At 41.6% G+C, this 27,812-nt stretch overlaps 1 protein-coding gene across 1 annotated transcript in view; it reads right to left on the minus strand.

Moving 5' to 3' along the window:
- Positions 1 to 27,103, minus strand: part of CRAMP1 (cramped chromatin regulator homolog 1) — a 43,121-nt gene extending 16,018 nt beyond the window's left edge. The window contains exons 1-7 of the mRNA XM_038151621.1: positions 26,968 to 27,103; positions 24,431 to 24,780; positions 15,254 to 15,447; positions 13,644 to 13,797; positions 10,671 to 10,754; positions 8,160 to 8,208; positions 290 to 375 (exon numbers count right to left, since the gene is read on the minus strand). Of these exons, the coding sequence (XP_038007549.1) occupies positions 290 to 375; positions 8,160 to 8,208; positions 10,671 to 10,754; positions 13,644 to 13,797; positions 15,254 to 15,447; positions 24,431 to 24,779 (916 nt within the window). The 5' untranslated portion in view covers position 24,780; positions 26,968 to 27,103. The remainder of the gene's footprint in view (positions 1 to 289; positions 376 to 8,159; positions 8,209 to 10,670; positions 10,755 to 13,643; positions 13,798 to 15,253; positions 15,448 to 24,430; positions 24,781 to 26,967) is intronic.
- Positions 27,104 to 27,812: the final 709 nt, after the last annotated feature.

The following is a 27,812-nucleotide window of genomic DNA, read 5'->3' on the forward strand; positions in this document are numbered from 1 at the left end:
ACTACACTAGTGCTGATTCACTAGCACCTTCACATACAGTGAAAGCAGCAGTGAACTGGTCTGGTGTGGGTATTTCCTTTCCAAGTTAGCTGGTAAGAAAACTGCGTGAGTCCTGAAGTTACTGGGGTTACATGAGCAAACAGGCCAAGACAGAATACTATGCCCAGGACAAACATGCAACAGCCCAAATTTCCCTGCCAGGGATGGACACACCAGAACAAGCCTGCTCGCTTTCTATGCTTCCAGCCATCTTCTAGAACACCCTCTTGTTGCAGCATCTTTTACTCACCATCTGGATCACAGAGTTTCTTCAAAGCCCTGCACATGGGAGCTTTGATACGCAGGTTTCTGCCTTTGTAACGAACAGTTGTAGCCCTGGATATATGGAAAGGGAAGTACTTAGAAGAACCAGTAACAACAGTATGTGAATACAGACCTATCCATCTTAGGCCCTGCCCTCTTCACCATCTTCATTTATTACTTGGACACAGGACTGGAAGAGATACTAAGCAAGTCTGCAGAAAATACAAAATGGGGAGAAGCTGTGGACTCCCTTGAAGGCAGGGAGGCCCTGCAGAGAAAGCTCAACAAATTAGAGGACTGGGCAATCACCAACCATGTGAAGTTCATGAAGGGAAAGTGCCTGATTGTGCAGCTGGGATGGGGCAACCTTGGATGTCATATCCATGATTGGGGAATGAGATGCTGGAGACCAGCACTGCAGAAAGGACCTGGAGGTCCTGGTCGAGGGTCAGTTGGAGCTGAGCCATCAGTGACCTGAAGCCAAGAGGGAACTCATTGTTCTGGGGGCACCAGGTCCAGCATTGCCAGTGGGGCTGGGAGGGGATTGTCCCACTCTGCTTTGCACTGGAGCGGCCTCACCTTGAATATTGTGTGCAGTTTTGGTCACTACTGTAAAATAAAGATATTAAACTATTAGAGAATGTCCAAAGGAGGGCAATGAAAATGGTGAAGGGGGAAGCCATATGAGGACTGGCTGAGGGCACCTGGTCTGTTCAGCCTGGAGAAAAGGAGACTGATGAGAGACCTCCTTGCAGTTGCAACTTCCTCATGAGGGAGAAAGAAGGGGTAGACACCAATTTCTTCTCTGTGCTAGTTACCAGTGACAGGACCCAACAAAATGGCCTGAAGTTGTGTCAGGGCAGGTGTAGATTGGATATTAGAAAAAGCTTCTTCCCCCAGAGTGTTTGGGCACTGAACACACTCCCCAGGGCAGTGGTCACAGCACCAACCCTGACAGAGATCAAGAAGCATTAGGACAATGCTCTCAGGCACCACTAGTGTGACTCTTGGGGATGGTGGTATGCAGGGCTGGAAGTTGACCTTGATGACCCCTGTCCCTTCCAACTCAACAGAGCAAAACACCATCATGGCTACAGGAATGAATACAGAAATGTAAGGGTCTGTAGTGCAAGTTCACAGAGCATTCAGTCTTTCCTATCACCTTATTTTTCATTGTCGAAGCGCTACTCTTGTGACTCTCCTCTTCCAGACTTTCATGAAACACTTGGTTGTCCACATAGGGAGGGACTTCTGTTTTGTAAGTGGACCAGGATCACGTTACTTTGGTTCAAGAGTACCCTCACAGACAGCTGCTTCATAAAAGACAAGTGGTTTTGATTTAGTCTTCCCTTTATACTTATGACTCTTAATTATAGGAAGAAAGAATCTGAAGTCTTTGCAGTCTTTCATTTGGAAGTATCATAACCATATCTGGTGCAGAGGTCTAAGAGCTTGTGCAAAAACATAAACAAAGTAACTTTTTACAGTATGATTTCACTGGTTTAGTTTCAATGTCACTTTAGCAGTTTCAAAGATCCTTAAAAGTCAGAGTCATTTTTGTTTTCACACTGTGAAACTACTTGATTTCTTCACTCCATCAGTCCTGTTTTCTTTGTAGGGACTTAAAGGGCAGACATTGAGCCCAATCAAATTACCAATGGCAGTATTACCACCTAATACTTGAAGCATTAAGGATCTGCTGGCATAGAAGCAGCAGGATTGAATGCAAGTCCTTGCAGTAAAAGAAAATAAATTATAAAGAATATTCCTATGCTGAAAGTAAAACACCATCATGCAGGAAGAGAAGCTGTCTACAGTGCTAGGAGGAAAATTTGCAAAAGGGCAGCAGAAGTGGAGGCAGACCTGAGAAGATGAAGCTAATGGGGTGAGCAACTCAAAAGTTTCAGTTACTGAACTGTGAATTTCTATAGATTTGGAATATCCCTGGGCTGGAAGGGCAGATTTCTTTTCAGCTTAATTCTTGGAAAAAAGAACTGTTTGAAGACAGTTGGTCCCAACAAGTCCAACAGTGTAAAGTCTCTGTCAGTATCTTCCAGTGTAAAGACTCTTAGAGACGGACACAGAAACCCTTGCAGATATCTAATCAATAAGTTAAGGTAAGTATGAAAGTTAAAACCTCCTCCTGGGCACCTCAGCCTTAGCATGAGACTCCATATCCTCTTGTATTTATCCTTATATTAAAGTGCAGATATGATTTTATCAGAAAATCAGCATTTTGTACAATGATCCTCTTCCCTATTTGTAACCTGTTTTAATACAGCAAATTCTTTTCACTATTTGTGCAAGCTGAGACTGTCCTCCTTGATTTTAGCTAATGGAATTCTTTATTATCAAATGTGCCCTTGAAGCATGTGAGTGAAGAGTCAGAAATATCATTATTATTATTATTATTATCATCATCATTATTATTATTTTGAGAGTTATAACAGTACAAGTAAGAAGGGGTTTGGGGAGAGAAACATTTTTTATATTAACTTATATGATTATATAAACCAATCAAGTTTTGTGGAAATTGTTTCATCCCATGAGTGCAAAGTTATTGAAACAAGGGCCTGGCTGCTCTGAAGGCCCAGAAGGTTTGATCTGCCTAAAACAGCTGAGCTAACTGATCTAAAAAAAAAGAAGTGCTGTTGTTCATTTTTCACATTTCCTATTTCTGTTCAAGAACTCAGCTAGTTGGTCATAAAGCATTTATTGTTGACTCAGGCTTCCTGGTAGTGGTTTGTGCTCCATTTGTCTGCCACTTGTGGAGGTGGACATTGGGCTGCAGGCATCCACCATCTGTTACCATAGAGCAGCTTCTAAATGAACATGGATCAGCATCACAACCTCCTGACTGTATCTCTATCTGTGCTTCAAAGGGCAGGGTGATGAGAAAAAAAACCAAGCAAACCAACCAAAACCTAAGACAAAAGCCAGAAAAGAAGTGTGAAAAATGTAAGTACATTACGGAAAAGATATTATTTGAAAAAAAAACAAACCAACAAAACACTAGGAGGAAAACCACATTGGAGGAAACCAAACAACTGCAAATCTGCTGATACCTATTTGGAGAAGCAGAAACTACTGCCTTCCCAAGCATGAGGGGAAATGGCACAGTTCAGAAGTCAGCAAGCAAAGTACACCATTTAGTAAACAAATAAACATTTACTTTAATGTTTTGTCATAAATGCGACAAAACATTAAAGACTTCCCATGCAAGTTTTCACCCTGCCACTACAGCACTCTTCCACAACAACAGCGATCAGTATTATTTTCATGGTTCCCTCGCACATGCTTTAGAATATTTCAGCTCCCCACATTCAGGTGTTCTGCTTTCCCTAATTCCCTTTTCCACTAAGTATGCTTACCTTCAAGCAACCTAGGTCAGAGTCTAAATAATAACTTGTTATCAAACTAATATAAAAGCAGATATATTTAGACACTCTAATTTTCTAATTGAAATCTGTAACTGGGAGGCTGGAAGAAGACTATTTCTACAAATTTAGGGGAGAGCACAGTAGAACAGTCAGTCTGCAACAGAACTACTTTTAGCTTCAAAATCCCTTTTTTCTTCTGTTACCTAGATTCTGGATGTCTCCAAATGCAGAAAAGGTTAAGTCTTAAAAAAAGTCACTCTACTGACTATGCATTCAGAATTACCTGTCTGACTTGACAGCAAGAGCATAACCTACCTACTTAAAATAGTTTGGTTTATATACTACTTTTTTCAGTATACTAAAATGGTTTGGTTTATATATTATTTTTTTCAGTATGAACTGTTATTTTATGATCAAGATTTTTACAGAGTTACAGATTTCCCCTCAGCATGCCAAAGGGCTTTCCCAAGGAATTGGAAGACAGCGAAGAATCACTCCTATCCCATATAAAGTACATTCAGAATCTGAACCAGACAGACCAACTAATGCCTGTTAATGGTTTCTGTGTTTCTTACCTAGTGTTATAAAGAGCATCTCAGGTTGGGGAGTAAAACCACATACACTACAAGACACTGAAGAGTGCTCTGATTAACTGGTGCACTATTACAATACTTCTTTAATTAGGTGTTTTTTGTGGTTTGGTTTTTCTTGGGTTTTTTTTTTTCCTTACCCAAAATTCATACATATTTACAAAGACATCGAGAAAATATTTATATTCATTCATATGTAGTTTTTTATTAAATGTAAAGACTGTTGCAAAACCTAAGTTAAATAAAAATGCTTCCCTCCTAAAAATGAAACAAAACAACAAACCTTCAGTTTAACTTTATTTAAATTAGTTAGTAAGCAGTTCTGCTATACCACTATAAACCTTTTTTTCTTGTTATACATCCTAATCAATGACATAATAAATGTGTGGTAAAATTAAAATGCTGTAATAAAAATCTTAGCACAAAGGACTGGACAGAAAGTGGTCCCGTCTTTCAGCAGCCAGAGGAGGTCAGTGTTGCCCTGAGTATGCTGAACTGCTCAAAACAGTTACAGAAGCTGACAGAATAATTCTTAGCTCCCCCTTGTATTTATAAAGATGTAAACTGTGATCTATTTTCTCCAGGATTCCCCATTTATTCAACAACTTCTGTACCACTGGCTGTTGACTAGCCTCATTTGCCTGTTTCTGACATTCTGAAGACAAGTATAGAGATGCAGAGCAGCGAATAGCCTTAACTCCAACAGCCAAACAGGGATGTGTCACACAGAGACTTTGCCAGTACTTACCACAGTCAGCTGACTGGAGTTGTCAGGCACTCCTTAGTATCCATGACCTGGGTTATAAGCTCAATTAGGCAGCTTTTAAGTATGGTTTTCTTATGAGTCCCTGACAGGGTCATTTGTTTTTCCACACTCCATGAGATTAGTACAGAAACCAGAGATGCAAAACAAGCACTGAATTAGGGCATGTAACTCCAGGGTCAGGAATCATGCTGCAAATAAATTGCCAAGCAGCTCCTCACAACCTTTCTTGACTTTTCTTACCAATTAAATGAAGAGAATGTTTACCTACTTAAGGAGCAGATCATCAGAATAATGCATGATCACATTCCCCATTTTTAATCACTTTGATTTCACTTTCACAGCTTTCCTCAGTGACAAGCCTTACAAAGTGCATTGCATTCAGAAGAGGAGTGTCACATTTGAAAGAAACATGTTAGGAACCGGAGAAAGAACTGATTACAAACAAGAAAGAGGCTCATAGAATTGTACCATCACTGAGCAAGATGAGAAGTTGAACCAACTGAGGTTACATGCAATGTGTTTGCTTCTGGCAGCTATGAGGCTGCCCTGCATCTGCAGGTGGTGCAGACATCCAGGTGGTAATGAAGACACAGTTTGCTCTTCTGCAGCTGATGAGGTTCACCACCAAATGGGGTAAGGGATGCAGGAGAAAAAGTGTAACTATGATACTTTATGAAAATCCTTTTGTCAGGATTTTCTTCTCCTGAGAAGCTGAGAGGCCTCAGCTTCAAGATGTAAACAAATTACTATCTGCTAGTGTGGAATGCAACAGGTGCTTCCTTGATTGGTCAATGTGAGGTGTTTCTACTTAATGACCAATCAAGGATGCAACTAGTTCAGACTCTGAGCGTCACAAGCCTTTGTTATACATTCTTTTCTATTCCTGTCTCACCTTCTGAAACATCTTTCTCTCTGTTCTTTTAGTACAGTTTAAGTGTGGCATTTTTAATATAATATATATAATAATATAATAAACCAGACTTCTAAAATATGGAGTCAAGACTTCTCCATCTCTCACCCTTATCCTAGCTGCCCTGAAGACCACAAAAAAGGGAAGCAAAAATGGGCCTCCCAGATGCAGACAAAAAGCCTACGCAAAAGCAATTAATTCTGAACTGGTTAATGTTATGTACACTCTAATTCTGGTGTAGAAGGTTAGCATTAATACTTTAAAATGCAAAGACTCCTCTTCCCAAAATAGCTTGTTACAAGACTGGCTTTCATGAAGTAAACACCTAGACTTCACAGAAATCCCTAGCTCTCATTAACAGTCAATTAGAAGAACTAAAGACTGAATCATGCAAAGTGATAGACTGATACTACAGCTCAATAAATATCATCAGGCTCATTTGTTATGCTTTAGTTTGTTTGGATAACCCAGTATAAGAAAGGTGCTCTAGTATAGCACAGAGTGACTAAACGAACTGCTGATACTCTGAACCATAGATATACTCAGGAAACTACAGATGAAGGCTCACCCCAGGTCCACCTTAACTGGTAACTCCAATTTAAAGAAGTAATTTGCTTTAAGAATAATGCCATTAAACATACTGTTTACATTTTCCTAATTGTACAAAACCCAAACCACATGGGAATTTCTCTTCTAATTTAAAACCTTGCAGTTGACAGAAGAATGAATAAGTAATTCAAGCATCACATTGAAGACCATCAACACAAGCACACTGTAGAAACAGCATCTCCCAGGAGAGGAAAGATTGTTCAACTCGTAAGAAACTGACCCGGAAACTCCATTTGAGAACATGAGAAAGGTAGAACACCAAATATCCACATTTTGCAAGGTAAAGTCAAAAGACTGTAGCTGCTGAGGGGGCAAACTCCTGCTCCTGTCTACAGTCAAGTTTACTTCATCAATAACTTGCCTACTACAGTGAACACCCTAAAAGCAAAGGAAAAGATTAAAACAGACCTGTAACAGACAGAAAATGATTTTTCAAATCACTTTTAAAGATGGGGTTAGGACACATCAATGCCTCCTAAGTAATCACATGCCCTGTCCTCTGAAAGAGATTTCACTTTAAAACACATAAATTCTAAAAGCTGAACTACTTTGGAAAAATTTCTGCACAAATCATTATAAATCATTATAAATGAGGTATGCCCTCATTTATAATATGCAACTTCTAACTCCTTCTGCATTCTAGGAGTACATCGAATCATAGACTGCACCTCCCAAATCCCATAATATTCTTTAAAAGTGAAAGAGAACATTCGCTCCTAATGTCAAGGAGATGCAAAAGTCACTGGAGGGCTGAGGCCTTCATGGTGCTAAAAGGTCATTTCAGGTCTGAAAGTCAGGACTTTTGAGCCCTGCTGAGGTAGAATGGTTTGGACATGAATCCTCACTGCAAGAAGGATATTAAGGGGCTGGAATGTGTGCAGATATGGGAATGGAGTTGGGGAAGGGTCCTGGAGCACAAGTCTGATGAGGAGCAGCTGAGGGAGCTGGAGGGGCTCAGCCTGGAGAAAAGAAGGCTCAGGGGGGACCTTCTGGCTCTACACAACTCCCTGACAGGAGGGTGCAGCCAGGTGGAGGTCGGGCTCGGCTCCCAGGGAACAAGGATCAGGACAAGAGGAAACAGCCTCAAGTTGTACCAGGGGAGGTTTAGACGGGATACTGGGAAAGTTTCTGCACTGGAAGTGTGGTCAGGCAGGGAACAGGCTGCCCAGGGCAGTGGTGGAGTGACCATCCCTGAAGAGATTTAAAAGACCTATGCATGTGGCACTTGGGGACAGGAGTTAGTGGTGGCACAGCTGAGGTAATGGTTGGACTTGATGATTTTGGATTCCAACCTAAATAATTCTACGATTTCCCTGAGGAAATCCACATGGTTAAGTGCTGTAGCTTCTGTAAAGAATTCTCATTTAATTATTTTATTAAACTTAAACTTTACTAAACTTAACTTAATAATTTCTTACAATTTACAATTAATGGCTTCATGGAAAAAGGGGAGAAATATCCTAACACAAAACAAACTAAGAATGGAAAATGTCAAACTTCAGCTCTTGAAAATTAAAAAATGCCCCAAACTTATGATGATCAATACAACATGCAACTGAACAACACAGTTTTATGAGTTTCAGGAAAAAGTTCTTACTTACCCGGCTTGAATAAGTTCATTGAGTTTAGCTGCATTCTTGTCATCCATACCTTTCCAGTAAATGAGATAACACAGTGAATTAGGATTTACACTGTTAAACCCATGGCCTTCTCTGTCCTGTTGGGTTTTTTAAAGCTATTACATTTTATTCTCACATAGGATTAACGAGCATAAATGTGCTGTAACATAACTCTTCTGGAAAGTTTGTATTTTCATAACATGCAGGCTTTACATGATCCTTGCCACAAAAATTACTTTTTACACATGGATTAAATAATCCTAGTTTAGGTACTACAGCCATCTTTGAACATTGGGCTTTAATCTGACACTGGGTTATTAAAAAGCAAAGCTTCTTCCTGCTCAATCTCTGTTACAAAGGCAGCAAGACAGAATGAAACAGCACCGTAGTACTTAACACAACAAAAGAGTAAATAAAAATAATAAAATGCACGTGCAACCCTCACTTTTTTGTATGCATTATAGAGCATGTTTTTAAACAAACATTTTGTTAACTTGATTCATATGAGTTAGGCCCAGATCTATTCACTGAACAATTAACCTCCCCGGCAATGCTAAAAGTATTTCTGGAGTCCTTTCGTGTCTCAATAGCTCTCAGTAAGTCTATTCCATTTCTGTGACTGTGAATATCACAAGAGGAAAAAAAGAGGGGGGAAGGAAGAAACTGCTTTCCATGGCTACAGAGTAGACCTGTGATAAACGGGTGTACAGTCTTGCATCTTGAGTACACTTGGTCTTGAGTGCATTTGGTCATGGAGACAAAAATTTTCAAAGTGAAAGTGAGTAAAGTATGTAGCTAAGTCCCAAAGTTCTAAAAAGACAGAAGCACAGAGGCTGCAGGCATTGCCATGGTGACTGTGTAAAATCTTACTCCCATACATAGCAAGAAGGGTCTGCTTGTAAAAGAGATGTGGCTACAGCAAAGAAACACTAACACTGATCTCTGCTGACAGCGCAATGTGCCTTGCTTCTGCACCTGCTTTGTCATCAAACAGCTCAAAATTGCTTCTCCAAGTTGAGCACTGCTTCTCCAATTAACACACTGGAGATCTTTAAACAAACAGAATAAAGTCAGTAGGAACATTCACAACCGTCTCGTTCATGACCTGTTATGACAGCAATCCCAGGTAAGGGAATAACATAGCAAAAAACCTTTCCCAACATCCCGCAATCCTTTTAGGAATTGCACATGTTCACTCATGAACACTTTCGGGTCCATTTCACCTTACAACTAGTATGACTTCACAAAGAAGTGAAGGTATTTTGATGGTTTTTCCATGTCTCACAAATTAAACAAAGCAGGCAGAAGATGCACTATGATGTAACACTGACTGTGCAAAAAGCTTGGGGACAAATGAAAATATACACAGATAAAAAGGTGTATGCACACAAACCGGCACATGTTTCTCTGCCCAGTCTTCAAGGCAGTCATGTCACAGCTCTCTCTGGTCTAGAAGCCATGAAAACCATAGGAACCATGTCCTGGGGCTCATCTCCCCAGTGTGGACAGCAGGGTAAGTTAGGGATCCTCTATTCTACTCAGGTGAAATTCCACCTGCAGCTCTGGGGGTCCCAGCATATGAAGTACTTAAAGAAGGCTTAAAAAAAAAAACAAGGAGAGACTTTTCAGCAGTGCCTGGAGGGACAGGATAAAGGTTGATGGTTTTAAACCACAGGAGGGGAGATTTTTTATTATGAGTGTGAGGAGGCTCTGCCACAGGTTGCCCAAAGAAGCTGTGGGTGTCCCATCCATGGAAATGTTCAAGGACAAGTTGGATAGGGGTTGGAGCAACCTGGTCTAGTGGAAAATACCCCTGCCTGTGGCAGGGGGTTGGGATAAGGTGGTCTTTAAGGTCCCTTCCAATCCAAACCACTCTGTAGTTCTGTGAGCCTAAGCTCAGGTGTGTTGCTAATGCAGTTAATCAACTGCCAGCAAACAGCGGAGCATTGTTATGGCACATACTCCTCCACCTCCACCCACCGATATGGACAAAACTGGACTCTGGGACTGACAAAATCAGAACCCATCTTGCTTAGCCAGTAAAATTATTTCCAATTCTGGTTTGTGCCTTTTCATCTTCAGGGTACAGTGAGCAAACATTTAGAGAAAAACTTAGACACCATCCCAGACTTTGACTGCATGGGCACAAATAATTCTGGGTGTAAGTAGTATCATTTACACCCTTAATTACTTAGATTTCAATAATAACAGAATAGATCATCTAAGCTTTGTGTATGTTTTCCTATCACCTGTGGGCAATACATGCACAGCATTTTGCAGACAGATAAAACTAAAGAAATCTATCAAAGTGGACTAATGCAACAGACTAAGGAGGTCTGTAAAAATAAAAATGCATTTAATGAAGAAATAACACCACAGATTACAGCAATAGCCAAGAAATTAAAAGTAGAACTGAACTAGACACTGCCAACCTCAAGGGTAGCAACTTCTGAGTCTATAATGTAAAAATAACCTGAAGTCATTTATACTCACATCCCCCGATCTTTTTCCTTAGTTCCCCATAGCAGATTAAGCCATACAGCTCCAGGGAAGATTTTTTCAGCCCTTGAGAAAACACTAGAAAGCAGAAGACATGTTAGTGAGATGCAGGTTGCAGACAGGCACAGCTACATTGCAGATGCTCATTTCAACATTAAAAAGGAGAGGATTTGTATTTTCAATTATGAGACAAATCACAAAGGCAAAATTAAATTCTGGTTCAAGAAACACTACAATGGAATTGGTTCACCAACTTCCTTTTTATGGCATTTTTTAGATTACAGGAAAATAAAGCAGTCTCCATGGAATTTTAACTAATAGGCAACTCCTCAATATGCAAAATAAAGCTAATTCATAATAAACCTAGGTCTAGTATCAACTGTTTATGAATTCTAAAGGAAATGTTCAGATGCCCCCCAAGCAAATGCATACAGAACACTTTCACACGAAAATTCAGAGCTAGGTTTGGATTTTCCAGATGACAGATTTTTTGTGTGCACAAACACATCATAAGAGATTTGACACAAATTCTAGATTCTAAATTTTTACACAAAAAATTGCTGGCATTTTATTAAACTTTGCAAGGGTTTTTTTTGTCCTTTCTCTTTAACACACAAGATGTGGACATTACTGCTGATAGATCTAAAGATCTATGACAGCAAGGACAGTCTTGTGATTTCCAAACCAAGTGAAAATATTTATTCTTGTCTATTCATCAAAACTTTAGTTCTCTTTGATCTCAAAATCCAAGCATACATATTTCTACTAATACCAAACCTAATCAAAATACTGCACTGATTGTTAAAATTCCTTCAGACAAGGAGATTCCAGACCCCAAAGATACAGATACATAACTGATTTTTATTTTAAAATCCTTCCATACTGTGTTCACTGCAACACTGGCTTTGAAATAAAATACTAATGGCTTCATCTTAAACTGCTGCCTTGTTTTGAAAAAAGGAACTCCCAAATATACCTTGTGCCAGGTTGTTTAGATACTGAAGTCCTCCTTTAGGTAACCTAAGCTCAGGAACACAAATGTGCATAAAGAACTACATATTCATAGTATAGTATGTACTATTGTACATAGTATGATACTAAGCATATCGTACACTAGCTTTGCAATCCTTCAGCTTCTTTCCAGCCATATCCATTTCTCCTTAATGACTTACTTTTAATAACTCATTATTTTCAATTTTTAGTGAGGTAAGACCAAGTGCTGGGTCCTGCACTTTGGTCAAAACTCCCTGCAGCACTATGGGCTTGGGACAGAGTGGCTGGATAATGGCCAAGCAGAAAGGGACCTGGGGGTGCTGACTGGTGGTGCTGACTGACAGATGACTGAACATGAGCCAGCAGTGTGCCCAAAAGACCAATGGCACCTGACCTGGATTAGGAATGCGGTGGCCAGCAGGACAAGGGCAGTGATTCTTCCCTTGTACTCAGCACTGGTTGGGCCACACCTTGAGTGTTGTGTCCAGTTCTGGGCCCCCTCAATTTAGGAAGGATGTTGAGATGCTCAAATGTGTTCAGAGAAGGGCAACAAAGCTGGTGAAGGGTCTGGAACACAAGTCCTGTAAGGAGTGGCTGAGGGAGTTGGGTTATTTAGCCTGGAGAAAAGGAGGCTCACGGGAGACCGTATCACTCTCTACAACTCCCTGAAAGGTGGGTGTAGCCAGGTGGGGGTCAATCTCTTCTCTAACACAACCCGTCACAGAATGAGAGGACACAGCCTCAACCTGCGTCAGAGGAGGTCTAGGATGGAAATTAGGAAGTTCTTCACAGAAAGGATGACTGCCCAGGGAGGTTGGTGGAGTCACTGTCTCTGGAAGTGTTTAAGAAAAGACTGGATTTGGCACTTGGTGCCATAGTCCACTTGACAAGGTGGTCATAGGTTGGACTTGATGATCTCAAAGGTCTTTTCCATCCTAGTTGATTCTGTGATAAAGAGATTGTATTCTACACTAGCTTTGCATTCCTTTAACTTCTTTCCACACCCATTTCCCCCTGAAGAGTTATTTTTAACCTGAGAGGCTCTGGCCACAAACTACAGATGAATTTACTATCCAAAATTCTGCTGATATATAGAGCTATTCAAAGACCAAAAAATTCAATCACCACAAACTGCCATGATTTATGCATCTTAGAATACACGATCAAAATGACCAGAAAACTCTGGAGACTATTACTTAATTACAAGCTAATAAGAGAAATTACATTTTTGACACCTTAAAGTCAGAAGAACTGAATCTTACTAAAATTTGGTCACGCTGAAATACATTTCTCTAGCCTGTTATTCACATTAGGCCACCCACAGACTAAGTTGAATCCTCTCTGCCCATTCCTAAGTAGCATGGATTTGAGAAAAATCCATTCTCAATTATAATGTTACTGTTATAAACCACCACCAGAAGTTTATCTGACTTCCTAATTTCCTTTCCATTAAACCAGTTTCAGAAGGAGGGAAAAGAATGGGAAGGGGAATATGGCACTGGGAATTGTAAGTTATTGAACCCATGGTAAAATTTCAAACTTCTTTAAAGTGGGAGCAAATATGTCACCATTTACACTTGTATCAGACTGTTATTTGTTTCTACCTTCCCCCAAGAATTGCAAAGTGGTGATGGGTCAGTGTGCTTGATGGAGCCATGCCTGAATAATGTTTAGGCAGTTCTTGAAGGTGTGCTCCTGAGAATACAAAAAAATTTCCTTGAACCTGGTTTTCCCCCAGGTATTAACAGCAGGATCTGCGTTCACTATGGTGTGGTGAATTCACAGAATAGTAGTGATAGAAACACCAGGTTTTGAAAAGCATTTTTCACAAAACATGAACCTTGATAGGGCCATGCTAACAAAAATAAGAAGTGAGATACTGTGAACTTCCCATTTCTCCTCAGTATTTATTTCCTCACCTCTAAAAGGCAGGACTCCAACCCTTGCACCAAGCCCATTTTGGCGCATACTAACCATTGTCGAAGTCAATGTACTTGGAGATCTTGTGCCAGGTGCGGTAGTAGAAGTGCCGAACCTGCTCCTTGTTCTTCACCATGCTTGCTGGTTTGCCTTTCTTCTTGTATTTCAGGGCAATATTGTTCTGGATAGCTTCAAAATCTTTCCCATGCTGAAGAAAGAATAAATCAAACAGAAATACTCAAATCAAAACTTGGATCTTGTTGTAAGTCAAGTCAAACAATGTGAAGGGTTTTGGGGTTCTTTGTGGGAAATTGGATTTCAATGGTCATAAACAAAATTTTTGGGGACCAGAACTCAACTGTGAAAGAATGACACTGGCTTCCTTTGTTTTATATAAAATGCAATATGGATTCCAAATTAATTACTTTCTAATTACTTTCTAATTTCTTTAACTGTTTAAAAACAGTTCAAAAATAAAGTTGCTAGCAAATTTAAGAAATCAGCCAACTTTACTGACAAATGTGTTAAGCAGAAGGACTGAAAACATTGATTTTCTCCCTGAGCGTTCTTTACTTTCCTCTGCATTCCCCCCACCACTTCTGACTAGAACAAATTAAAAACATACTGTATTTACCCGCTGCAGTTTTATCTACAGTACATTTTATATTACTGTTACTAGGAGTAAAAAATTTGAGTTTCAAAATATTTGATTTCATACACATTAACTCCTGCTATCACAAAATTTTTGTATTCAGAAAAGGTTGGAACTGATTTCAATACAAAGTATGAAAACCTTTTCTGAAACGCAGTGCCACAACATGAATGGTAGGAGGGACTGAACAAACTGAGTCTCGGATCCACCTTAAAACAAATTTTAAAAATTCTTCCTCACTATTCAAAAAAAATCCGTGAAGTGGCTTAAAAATTACTTGCTTCCCAGAAATATTACTGCAACTCAGAAGAGTTTAAAAAAATGAAAACACTGTTACAGTGTTCCTTTTGTCCACAAAACCTATGTATGTGATACCATACCCATGATAACTAAATTCAAAAAGACGCACATGTGCAAAGAAAACTCCCCCTCACCGCTTTTGTTTTTATATTTGGCATGCAGTTTCAAAACAGATAAGCTGTTGAAAGAATCACAGGAACAGGACAAGCAGGAATCCATCATATACATCATAATAGACAGAAGATAAGATGATGTAACTTCTTCTCTCAGCCCAAGGACTGAACTGGCTCTAGCCTCTTCAGGGCCAAAGATTAAACACAATTGTCTTTAGAACAGAGCAACTTTTCTTGTTTGGTATTACTACAGAACAAGTGTGTTGCTTTTCAAAGTTCAGATGGGGACATTATTTAATTATTTTTCATTTGAAACAGAACCATAATTAAATAACAAATGAACTTACTATGAACATTTATTAATAAAACTCAAATCTTTCCTGTGTATTTAAAGAAAAAAAAAAAAAACAACAAGAAACTTGACACTTTTGACATGTGGCTTTGACAGACAGCTGTTTTATAGCCCCATGTATGGCCCTACAAATGCTCATCTGTAAGTGGCCTTCTGCTCCTGCCAATCTCACCCTAATCAACCTTCTTCAGGAATATCCAGACTCTAACCAAAGCCATCTATGCCTGTTATTTTCTTCTACATGTACCTCATACAGTCCCTCAAAGAAAGTATTCTTGTCCTCTGTGCTCCATGATTCCCACTGCCGTCGGACTTTCTTCCCCTCTTCCTTCTCTCCTGCTGAGGAACCTAGGTTCCTTGCCGCTGACTTGGAATTCCCAGCAGGATTGTTAGAAGGAATTCCTGATGTGCCACCAGGTGCAGTCCCTCCATTATCTGCTCCTGTAAAAAAACCATAACCAGAGTGAATACTAAACCAACAGAGGGATTCATGGATAGACGTAAGGGAGTAACTCAGAATTTTCTCCTTTTTCACTTGAAATACAATGGGCAAATAACAAGGTTAATTTTATAGGAATAAAATCTCAAAGCACAGAAAACAAGGGGAAGATTTCAATGGCTTAATTTTTTATTTCCAGAAGTAACACAGATAAGCAGGAATGTACCACAGCAGCCTCTACCAGATAACCCTTGCTGATGCTTATATGCTGGTGAGCTCTGCAGTCACTGCCCTGCAGCAAGGGGGCACTCCTGAGCAGCGCTGAACTGGGAGCTGACCAATGGAGCAAAGTGATGTCCACGAGGAAAACAGGCAGAACAGTGACATCCTTGTCTTTGGTTTGATCCTGCTGCCTCTGGAATAACTGTGGAAAGGGAAGGATTGAGAGATGTCGACTTTAGTTCATCACACAACGACAGATCAGCATTTCCACAATCTGATCCACAGTATATGATCCTCAGAGCACCACCTCTGATATGGCCCATCTAGTAAAACTCCAGCTATCCAAAGGACGGCAAGTCTCAACCCATTCACCTTTCTGAAATCCTGCTGTAGCTTTCAGAAAAAGGCACAAAGGTGTAATCTTGATTGTCCCTTTGTCAGCATCCAAAGAAAATGGAAAAAGAGGTATCAAGAAATGAGAATAATGCTGGATAAAACTGAAAGAATTTGTTGTTTACTCAAGTAGGGACCTGGAAATAAAACGAGATGGAAAATCTATACACAAAACATTATGCCTGGTTTGACACTGTATATCAGCGTGCTAATACAGAAACTAAGGTAAACTCCCCAGAATGCACTCCTTTTTTTCTGTAAAAATATAAACATTCCCAGTAACTTATATTTCCAAAATAAATTATCTTCAATTTTATTTTAAAAATTATTTAGGATTTGACTGGCCTTATCATTGCAGACATGTACTTAATAAAACAGAAGTCTTTTAACACTAAACATTCATTGCTCATTATAAAGAATGCTCCTTACACTTTCCTTTTCTCCAGTTATTGGCCTTTACATTTTGTGTTTTACCTTATGATATATTCGCTTGCCTTAGTTTATTTGCTTATACACCCAGCTTGTACAGTACAGCAGTCCCAACCAGTTTCCCTAACTTTTATATATATCAACATAATTCTCTCTTTCATATTTAGGCTTTAACAGTTCAGTCATCTTTTCAAACTCAACTTCATGAAGCAGGTTTTTTAACCTGACAAAGCCAGTTTTTTATACATATATACATACATATATATATATATATATATATATATATCATTCAAGAACCCAGAGATCCCATTTTGACAATTCTAACAGTATTTTTTTTTAAAGTATCAGAAGAATCAGCTGTTACAGGCCCACCACGCTTCAGAGATTTAAAGACTTGTATGTAAATCTTGACAAGTCAGTTACAATTTGAAAGTAATTCCTTTGGGTGACAAAAAATATTTCTCCAAATCCTAGAGAAGGTGGTTTGCACAAGTAATGGAGAATATTTGAAATCAAACCTGGAAGAGAGCAAGATTATTAAAGTATATTTTTTTCATGCATACAATAAATATTTATTGATATAAATTATGATACTGTGACTATTTTGGAGTTCATGTTTCTTTTATTTCTAGGGATGACTATTTGACTCTTTTGAAAAAATTACTGTCTACCACAGGGAAGCATGCAAGGCAAGACATGAAAAACAAATTAGACATCTAGAAGAAAATGCACTTATAAACAACTTCTCAAATAAACAGCTTCTTTACTTCCTAAAGTCTTCAGCCACTGATAAAATAATTGAAATTTAAGCCATTTAATTCTGGCACTGTGGAGGTAAATCCTTTAAAAAAAGGAAACCACAAGAAAAAAACTGATCACTTTAACAGATGGCTGAGAAGAAACCCAACACAGACACAGAACTGACACTTCCTCATTCTGCAAATGTGAGATTGGAATATCACAATTTGCACAGTAATGAAATATAGATCTTTGGTCAAGAAAGGGAAAGTCAAAAACATCAGTCCCCAAACTCAATCTCCAATCTCCTGTTGCTACCATCTCTCAACACAGAAGATGCCCTTTATCAGAAGACAGATACAGGGTTTCAATCCAGAGTTACTATTCTTATCACAGATCCCTAACTACTGAGAAATCCTTCAGAGGAACAACAAATGCAGGATTTGGGGGTTTCATTTGTATGCTGGGTAGCTGGTTTTTGTTTGGGGTTTCAGGGGTGGGGGCTTTTTTTTTTAATACTTACTCAAGTAAATAAAATCCTAAGTAAGTTACTTGAAGAACAGATCTTATCAAGGATTTTCTAAAGATTGTTCAGTACACTTGGTATGCATAAAGTTTTCCTTAATAAAAAGCATAAGAAGCTAAAGTGTCAGTGAAGATTTTATGGTCGCATTAGAATTCAAAGTTCAATTAATTTTCATTTACATTTTAGTGGCAGGTAAAAGATGGACTGAAGAGTTCTATTGGACATGCTGAGGACTCCATTAATTCAACTTCTACAAAGGACACATAGCACATAATTGATCTTTTGTTCCTTTATGCATACTTACTATTCCACAAGACAAACTGTAGTCCTGGGAATTTTATCAGAATCTTTTTTGTTTTAAACTCTTTTATAAATTACCATCCAGACATTTGTTCAGAGTATTGTATATGAAGATCAAAAAATCTGAATACCCTGTCACCTCTACAGAGTTCTTACGTGCCATTCAGTTTTTTTAGGAACAAAGGCATTTGCTCTATCATTCCTTTGCATAAACTTTCTTACTGCTGTGCATGGTAATATTTATCACTGGGTTATCCCAATCCAACTTAGAGTATACTGAACCTTGGTATGGCAATGGAATGTACTATATTCTAAAACAAAGAACTATAGACCAGTTCAGGATAAAAGGCAAAAAACAAGACCAATCATGCATCAATAAATTACCCCCCATAAATTCATTACTTCAATCTTACTGTATGCAATTCTTGTTACATACAGAACAGCTAATGAGCTTTCATCCCCTCATTAATGACTGACAATTCTATTATTAATTCCCAATAATGGATGATTTAAAACTTCATCAATGCATTAAAACAAGAATCTCCCCTGAGGCCAGCTATACCATTTCTGCTGCAGAATGGTGGGGAGAAGGAGGGGGCTCACTCTGAACAAACACCCCAGCAGGTTGTTAATGTAAAATCATTTATAGAAAAGATAAGACAAAGACAAGCTGGACATTCTCCCACTGTCTACTCATCTTGCATCTCCCAGACAGTGACCTAGACATCCACACCATTACAGCTATAACAACTCCTTCCCTTTGCTCCAGGTGCACTAGAGCACCAGCATCTGTGTAGAAGGTACAAGGCAATCAATGTAAGTTCCCAGCATTTTCCCTCAGCCTTCAACACAGCTTGCAAAGACTTCAGGTTTTTGTACTCAGAAGTTGAACTGCAACACCCAACAAAATCATGGGTCAGAACACCAGTGTTCCAGAGAAACTTATTAATTCCTTTTGTCCAGTGTTCTCTACCCATCTCTACCCATTAATATGTCCCATTACTAAAACTTCAGTTATCTGTGACTGGCATACTATCATCTCAAACTACATTCCCATGGAAAAAGCTGTCTCTGTATTTCAAGGCAAAACATAAACACTTGGCAAAAATTTATATAAAGACATTTAAAAACTGCAGTTTCAGAACCTGATATGAAAATGACAAACAATGGAATACACGTTTAAAATAACAGACACTGACAGTATCAGGATCTCATAGCATCTACTGCCACAACTTCTTCCTTCTAGGTAGCATCTCAGAATTTGCCTTTCAGTCTTCCACTGACAGCTCTTACAGGCCAGCTGATTCACATTTTCTGTGACAGATCACACACACAGAGAAGTTGGAATCTCCAGAGTATCCAGAGTAAATTCTCACTACACCCTTGTATCCCAACATGCAGCTTGGGTTATAGGCTTAGCTCACATCATCTTAACTTCTTCAGGAGTCACCAGCCACTGTAGGTAGAGCATTCATTTGGGAATATCTTTATAAACAAGATGGGGCATTCACAATCTTGCCTGCTGCAGTTCAAATATCAAATGCAAGGACTAACTCACTCCCCAAAGTGTGGGATGCAAATGTCAACTTGTAACAGACAAGTTCCCCACAAGTCAAGCTTCATTTTACTAACTTTGTAACTGGAAAGGAAGTTCCCACCCTGCCCCCACAGGACACAGCATGGACACCTGAGAAGGGCGAGCCTAAAACAGTTTATGTCTTACTGCAGGGTTGTGCCATATAGTGTTCTTGTTTGAATTAACATTCAAAGTTTGAAACACAGACAGACTCACAGAATATTCTAAGTCGGAAGGGACTCACAAGGATTATGGAGTCCAACTCTTACATGAATGGCCCATACAGGAACTGAACCTGTGACCATGATATTCTTAGTACCATGCTCCAACCAACTGAGCTAATCTCAGGTTCAACTGGTAACTGTCCGACGCAGACAACGGTAGCCTAACTGCTACTAGCTATACAATTAAAGATAGCCAAATGTGTTAAAAGCATACAGAGTGTCAATTGTCAACCCGAGCCTTCTAACTCTATACTGAAGGCTTGCTTCTCTCTATGGACAAGATCTGTTTAGTATACAATGTATCAAAGGCAGCACTATCTGAGCTAATCCAGAAGAGCTATAAAAAATCCCATGGTTTACTATACATTTGGTCACTCCCCCATATCCCATAAATCACTATTCTCTTGCTCTTCCCCAAGAAAACACTCATAAAGCTCAGTATAAAGCTCCACTTAACACTGCGGCCGTGCAGCCTTGCAGGCAGGCATCAGTCAGAGCTCAGTACCTACTGCACAGAAGGAGAAAATCCTCCTCTTGCGGTATGGGATGAGATACTGTGGAGTCCCAGTCCTGAGCAACTTCAAAAGGGAGGGAGGGAGAACTGGTGTAAATGGGATGGCAAAGAATGAATCATGTCCGGGTAGGATGGAAGGAGAGGTACTAAGTGCAAGTAAGATGGACAGAATTACGGAGAATGTCAGAATAATGGACTGCGCCAGTAGTTTTTAAACAGTGGTTCAGGTCCCAGTGAAATAATGCTAGAGGAGTAACATCTCAAATGATAGTAACAATATATTCTGCAACACATGAACTCAGGAAGTTACAACAGAACACACTGTAACATACATCAGATTTTTGGGTATCTGCATCCTCTCTACAGAAGACAACAGTTGATTTAACCTACATGCTACCAAACGTGAAACTCTGGCATGCTAAAACAAACCAGACTGCTTTTTAGCAAGTTCTATACCATGCCAAAAGATCAAACACTTTAATTCAACTAAGCTTTCAGCTGAATATATCCTTTTTTCAAAAAAGAACTGATTATTACCTCAAAACAAACACAAATACTTGTTTGAGACATTCTACACATTTTAGGAATAAATCCAGAACAGCATGAAAGACATCTTCAAGCTTCAGCTCATCACCATTAGGCTAATACTCCTGGCTTCATTCTGCATTCAGAAAATGGATAAAAACACAAAAACGGCAATACTCTAGTTCAAGCTGCATCTACAGCACATTGTGGCCGTGTATTCCGATATGCTTTTTACCAACGCGGTCACAACATACACACATATACATATTCTATCCACTCTGGCCTCATGGACCAAAGCCTCAAAACACCTGTGCTCAGCAACCATGTGGCATACTGTTTGAGAAGCAAACTCTCAGAAATCCCTCTTTTTCAGCAACCTTAACTTGGTCTGCATCTCCTCTCTCAATGGACCTCTCTGCATCGGAACTCCTCCAATAAACTGCCTCAACACCACTGGTCCTTCAAGTTTCTGCTATGGTTTCATGCAAGTTACTTGAAGACTTCCTTTCAAGTCTTCATGCTTTAAAAGTCATCCATCAGTTGAGATGTAGATTACAACCTTGAAAATACAATTAGAAGGTGATGAACCAAGTATGATAATAATTATTAAAAAAGGCAGAGATTTAGATATTTGTGCAGGAAATTTGATGAACCTTCCCACAATTCTGAATGGATTGGCTCCTGAAGTGAAATAGTTTCTAAAATCTATTTTACTGTACTACTTCTTATGTAATTTTTGCCCTAAACTCAAAAGTGCACCTCAGTACACAAAAGGCAAGAGGCAGGATTCAAAGGTGCAATTAAAGAGTATTTCAGGGCAATCTGACTATTAGCAGCATGTTTACACACTCCACGAGGCAGAACTTGGCAATTATTATGAGCAAGCTTCCCAGAACCACAGTAAGATAAAGCTGGAAAGTCAGCAGCTGCTGAGTGGGTACACTCTTTTCACAGTTTACAGCCAAGTTGATCAATAATTGGTCTGCTACAATTAAAGACCCTAAAAGCATGAATACCAAAAGTAAAAAGGAATGTTCAACACACTGAAAAAAAATACTATTTTCAATACTTTTCTGAGGACAAAGCATCGCCTGCTGAGCAACTACAACTTGAAAGAAAGTAAGTGCATTGATGACACTCCTTAAAAATTGGCAAGCGAGAGTCTTCCTTTCAGAATACAGAGGTTCTAGAAGTAGAATCACTTCAATAAAATGTTTAGGGTTACACAGCATTATTGAATGCCTGTGACAAAAACAAGTTTCTGATTTCACTGGACCAAGCATAGGCGTGGTCCGGTCACTCCAGCTGGCCGCTGTCAGAGTTACTTGTGCAGCCATCACCTTGACTTTGACGTAAACAATGCAAAAGCTTCCAAGTTCAGAGCTGATGCACTCCAGCTTTTCATCATTTTTATACTTACAGAGGGAGGAGAAAGTTAGTGGGACAGCCAACGAAAGGTTTAAAGTCCAATCTTTATTAGTCATCTCCACGTTTCCATTCATTCCCTATCAGAAGCTGGCTCTGTGAGACACTTTGCTCGGACACAGAGCACTCTGAATTCTGATCACAAGGCATTCCACTAGGGAGAATTTAAACAAGCCTGGAAAACCTCTCATTAGGCATCTCTGAACATAAAGAGTTCAAATTAGAAAGGATCCCACTCCACAACTCTGTTCTCTAAAATCTAACAACTATAATCTCAACCATATCAGAGAATTCAATCAATCGGACACATCCACACCAAATCTGGCCAGGCTTAAAATTGAAAAAGTGAAAGCACAGTCATAATTCAACCACTATCACTCCTGATGAATTTAAGAAGTTCTCCCAAACCTGACAACATGGTACAGTGATTGCAAGCACTACCCATGACTGCTTACTGAGTTAGTATTTTCTGTTCAGTATGTAATTTTCTTATGTTTGTTTTGGAATCTGAATTGCAAAAGTGAATGAAATTTCTTTTCCAATTGTGTGGATATTCTTAGCTAAAAATCATTCTGCTGCTCTAGAATTGGAAATAAGTGTTCATGTACAAACATGAATATACACTTACACAAACACATGTATTTGTTCACACATGTATGGACTTCCAAATCAATGGAATAATTTCAAATGGACATATTCATTCTGTGATTCTGTGAATCACGGACAAGACATATTTCAAAGAAACACCCCCTCACATCTAACACTATTTACAATCCTGGAATTAATTCTATATAGCTAAACACTCCTGGGTATTCCATTTGTTTATTTATTTGGTTTCATGCAACTGGAAGAAAATTTATGTAGGCCTTTCTGTTCTGTCCTCTACCACCACACAGAGCTTTCATTTAACATTCAAGAGATTAAAGAGGACTTACTAAGGTACCTAGAAATACTTTAGCCAATTTTACCAACTGTCAAGCAACTGAGTTCAAGAACATTTTTCTGATATAACAATAACATCCCAATTTGCACTGCTTTATTACTGCAACACAAAACTATTGTAACTGTAATGCTTACTTAATGCCCAGCATGTGCACACCCCTGAGATGGACAAGAGTGAGGTAACCTCCAAGACACATTTATGCTACATGGAATTATACTTCAATTTAGCAGACAAGAGTAAATTCATTATTTTAAATGCTGATGCAATCTTTGAGTGCTGTTTTTCTCAAAAATTAACAGAAAATAACACTTGAATACTTTAGCACATGATATCCAAAATTAGGCTCAAGTACAGCTCAACTGCAGCGTTGAGATGTCATCAGTCACTGCTGAGCACACACAATAACACCAAAATATTTAAATATCCCTGCTGCCTTCCAGCTATTCAAGTTAGAAACAGTGCCAAAAAAACAAAATCAAATTCTTGTCTCCAATGCTAAGTGGAAAAGCAGGCGTATGTATGTCTGTACCTACAGACCTTCAGATGTATACAAACCAATCTTAATAAAAACTCAAATCCCATAGATGCTCAAACTGTTGTGAAACAGTGAAACAGGACTCCCAACACCTTAGAAACAAATATGCCAATATGTGTATTTCATTGCTGTTTCCAAAATAATTATTTGGATAATAGAAATAACTGGGGGAAATCACCAATGTCTTATGCGTGGGATTTTTTTCCTATGCTAACTAGCACCCAGTGACTATTTTGTTACTATCCAAGAACAGAATTCAGAGTGCAGCCACTTCATTACACAGCTAGCTAGACTCTGATTTCCTAATCAAAATACAGGAATTTCCCAAAACTCAAGAGAGATGAAATAAAGACATTAAAGATTTGCTTCAGTAATGTAGACTCTTCCCTCCTCCACATAAATATCCAGACCCCCCATTTCTGGAAGTGCAGAGAGGACAGTGGACAGAAGAAAAGCTGAAGCCTTGGGACACAAAGAAGATTTCAGCCATGAGAAACAAGCCCCAAAACATCTTCCCCAAACCAGACAAAAGATTGCATCTACAGAAAGAGAATGACAACCCACAGCCCCACAGGCGCCTCCCCTCTTTGCCATCCCCCTTCCCTGCATGTTTTTAGGGTGTCAAAACACAGTACCTTTGCCTTTCCCGGCAGTGCTGCTGCCTACCGAGGAGGATGCCTGGGAATCCTTCTTCAGTCTCTTGGTCTGAGGTCTGACACTGGACCTGAGAAAATGATGCTGGTCCTGGCTCTGGGAGGGCTGGAGAGAGGCAGGGGCCGGTGACAAGCTGGGGTTCGGTGGGGGGCTGCTGGTAGTGTTGCTGTTAATGATCTTCTCTTCTTTCTTTGTGCTGCTGCTGCCTGGAGCTGCCTCTCCTCCTCCTCCTGCCCCTTCTTCTTCCAGGGACTCCTCATCTCCTCCTGCTCTCTTGCCCAGCTTTTTCACCCCTTCCTCCCCGCTGCTCTCTCCCAGTTTCACTGTCATCCTGCGGGGGAGGAGACGGAGAAAAGAGGGGGGCAACACAGTCAGGCCAGGGAGCCCCTCGGGGAAGCAGAGAAACCCCTGGGCTGAGAGGGGAGAAGTTTAGCTGCAGAAATTCCTCTCAACATGGCCGCCGTTGTTTGTTACTAAATCCCCTTTCGTTTGCTGTCCCGACCCAACAACCTGTGCCGAGGGTGGGAGGGGGAAAGCCCCGCCACAACCCCTCCCAAACCGGCCCAAACGGCAGCCAGGGGCCTCCGGTAGCCCCCCGTCTCCGTCCCGAAGGGCTCAGGGCCGCCTTTGGCCGAGAAATCGCCCGGCCAAACTCGGGCGTGTGGCAGCGCTCGCCAGCGCCGGAGGAGCGGCAGCCGCTGGGCCGGCGGAGCAGAAGAGAGCGGGGAAGTGCTGCTCCCCCATCCCATCCCACCCGTCCGCGGCTCCCGGGCCCGGGGCTCTCCTCTCTCCTCACCGCGGAGCCGCAGCCCGGCCCGCCGCGGGGGGGGGATCCATGCTCCTGGATGCAGCGGCGGGTTCTCCTCCTCTGTGTGTGTGTGTCTGGGGCTGGGACTGGCCGAGGCTGCCGAGGTTCCCGCTCCCCTCCGCCCCCACCCCGCACCTCCCCGCGCTCCTTTCCGCCGGGCAGCCCCGACCCCGCCGCCCCCGCCGACGGCAGCACCGTGGGCCGGGTCTGTTCTGTCACCGGGAACGGGCAGGGACCGGCTCCCCAGGCCCGCACCCCTGCCCGCCTCCTCTGCTGTGAGAGAATTAATGCCTCCTCATTTTTCCCCCTTTTTTTTCTTTTTCTTTTTTTTTTTTTTTTTTCCAAATTGGAGGGCAATAAACTTCAGATGCACCTACAGCGGTTGTGCACCCTTGCCTCGTTGCTCCTGACCATGCAGAGACCCTGGCCAAGCAGGGCAGCCCTGAACCCTTGTGCCAAGGGAGCATCCCTGGGCTTTCAAAGGCATCTGTCAACTTTCGGACCTGACATTGGGACCAGTTGCTGGGATAACCACTTCCTGTGCTGACTTCACAAATCCTCTCAATTCTGAAGGCTTTTTTCAAATACTTGGAACAAAACGTCAGATATGGACACACGCTTAAGGCATTGAATCACATTATCAGTTAAACCCCAACAACTGCTTTAGTTTTTCCCAAAGAGTGTAAAAATATTACTGACAGCATATCTAAAAGAAGTCAACTTCCAAGAAAGAACCAGTTAGAGCACCCAGCAAGGAGCAGCACTTGGGATGCAGCTGCCTTGACACCATGGCAGGAGCCACCATCCAACTTTCCTCTAGGGAAAAGATAACTAACAAGAGGAGACAATTCTGAATATCACAAACACTGGAATCACTACAGATCAGGCTGACACCAAGATAACAAGGTTCAAATTAACAAAGATGCATCGACATGATGTGGCATACAAATTAATCAAGTTACTGCTTATGAGTTGTATTCCTACTATCAAAATTATATTTTCCCCTCTAATTTTCAGCTAAAACACTGAACCCATCCAGAATTGTGTTGGGCAATGTTTGAAAATACTCAATAAACTGATCTGAACTGTGGATCTAAACTCACACTGATATTTGGTTATTTAGTCACCTGACAGGTCCCTAGTTACAGACTGGTTCTTCACTCAGCAAAATCTACAGTTTCTAGTTTATTTCGAGGACAGAAATATTCCAATTCTGGTAGTGTGTGCTCAAAAACTTCACATAAGCAAGGCTTAAATAATTTCAAGCTTGGTTTCATTACTGCAAATTAAACGATGCACCCACCCACTGGCCTCCCCCATCAATTAGCAGAGGGGAAACAAAGACACACTCCTTGGGGACAGCTCTTTACAAGACCCGAGTAGCACTACCGAGGATCTGCCCCACTTCTCAACTGCTGGCTCCTTCCAGCATTCTGCCTAAGCCGTGCAGTTTCCCCGTTATAGCTGCTTTCTCCTTTCGTTTTCACCTTCTTCCTCCCTTCCCTTTTTCTCCTAAACTGAAAATTTCTTCAGCCTAGCTGCTTTAGTCGTCTACATCCTCATGGCCGTCCCTCCGCTGCCTCCCGTAAGAGCCGCAGAGACGCGTTCCCCAAGCGCAGCCGGCCCAGAGGGGCCAAGCAGGGCCGGGCCGGTCTTCCCAGGGCCAGGTGGGTCCCGCCCCGCAGGCTCCATCCCCCGCCCCTGCCTCACCTGCCACATCAATGCCGTCACGCAGTCTCCGCGCTCCGGCTCCTCCGCCAGCGGCTGCCGCGGCTGCTCTGGCACCCACAGCTCCAGGCACCTCCGGGCTGCGCCCACACCCGCCAGCTCCGGAGGCGGCCGGCGCGGAGCCCAGCGGCCCTCCCAGTTTTGCTGGCGGCGGCAGCCCCGCTGGCGGCTGTGGGGCCGACCTCTTCCTCGGGCTGCTCCGAAACCCAGCCGCGGTCCCAGCGCCGCCAGGCCGGGCTCCGGACCGCGCTGGGCTCGGGCCGGGCTGGGGCCGTGGCGGTTCCGGTTCCTCCTCACCCTGCCCTGGCTGGGGGCGGGGCCGCGGCGCGCGGGCCCAGCGGAGAACGCCGGTGCTCCCCGCCCCCCAAGGAACACTCCCCATTGGCCGGCGGCGAGCGGGAGCGAGGCGGGGGCGGGGCCACGGCCCCAGTGGAGCCAAACAAAGCGCGGCGCGGGGCGCGTGACGGAAGCAACGCGCGGGGGAAGAGGCCGCAGCGCGTGTCGGCTAGGGGTGGGGCGAATCCCGAGATCTGGCTGTTGATTGGCTGAAAGAAAAGCCAATGGAGAGCTGTCTAGCTGAGCCCTTTGGACGGGGTCCAGGATTCCATTGGTCAGGGAGCGGGTGATTTGCATGCGGCGCAGTATTGGTGGCTGCCGGGCGGCGGCGCTGCCGCTCTGCGCTGCTCCGGCGGGCTTCCCCCGGCGGGCTTCCCCCGGCGCTCTCCGCAGGGCGGCGGAGCTGGGGCTCGGTACCTGGTGACACCGTATCGGGCCGGCAGTACCGCTGACTCTCGCTCCCTTCGCCGGGACCCCTAGGAAAGCTGTGG

This window comes from Motacilla alba, chromosome 14 (genome assembly GCF_015832195.1).
Source record: "Motacilla alba alba isolate MOTALB_02 chromosome 14, Motacilla_alba_V1.0_pri, whole genome shotgun sequence".
Taxonomy (NCBI): Eukaryota; Metazoa; Chordata; class Aves; order Passeriformes; family Motacillidae; genus Motacilla; species Motacilla alba.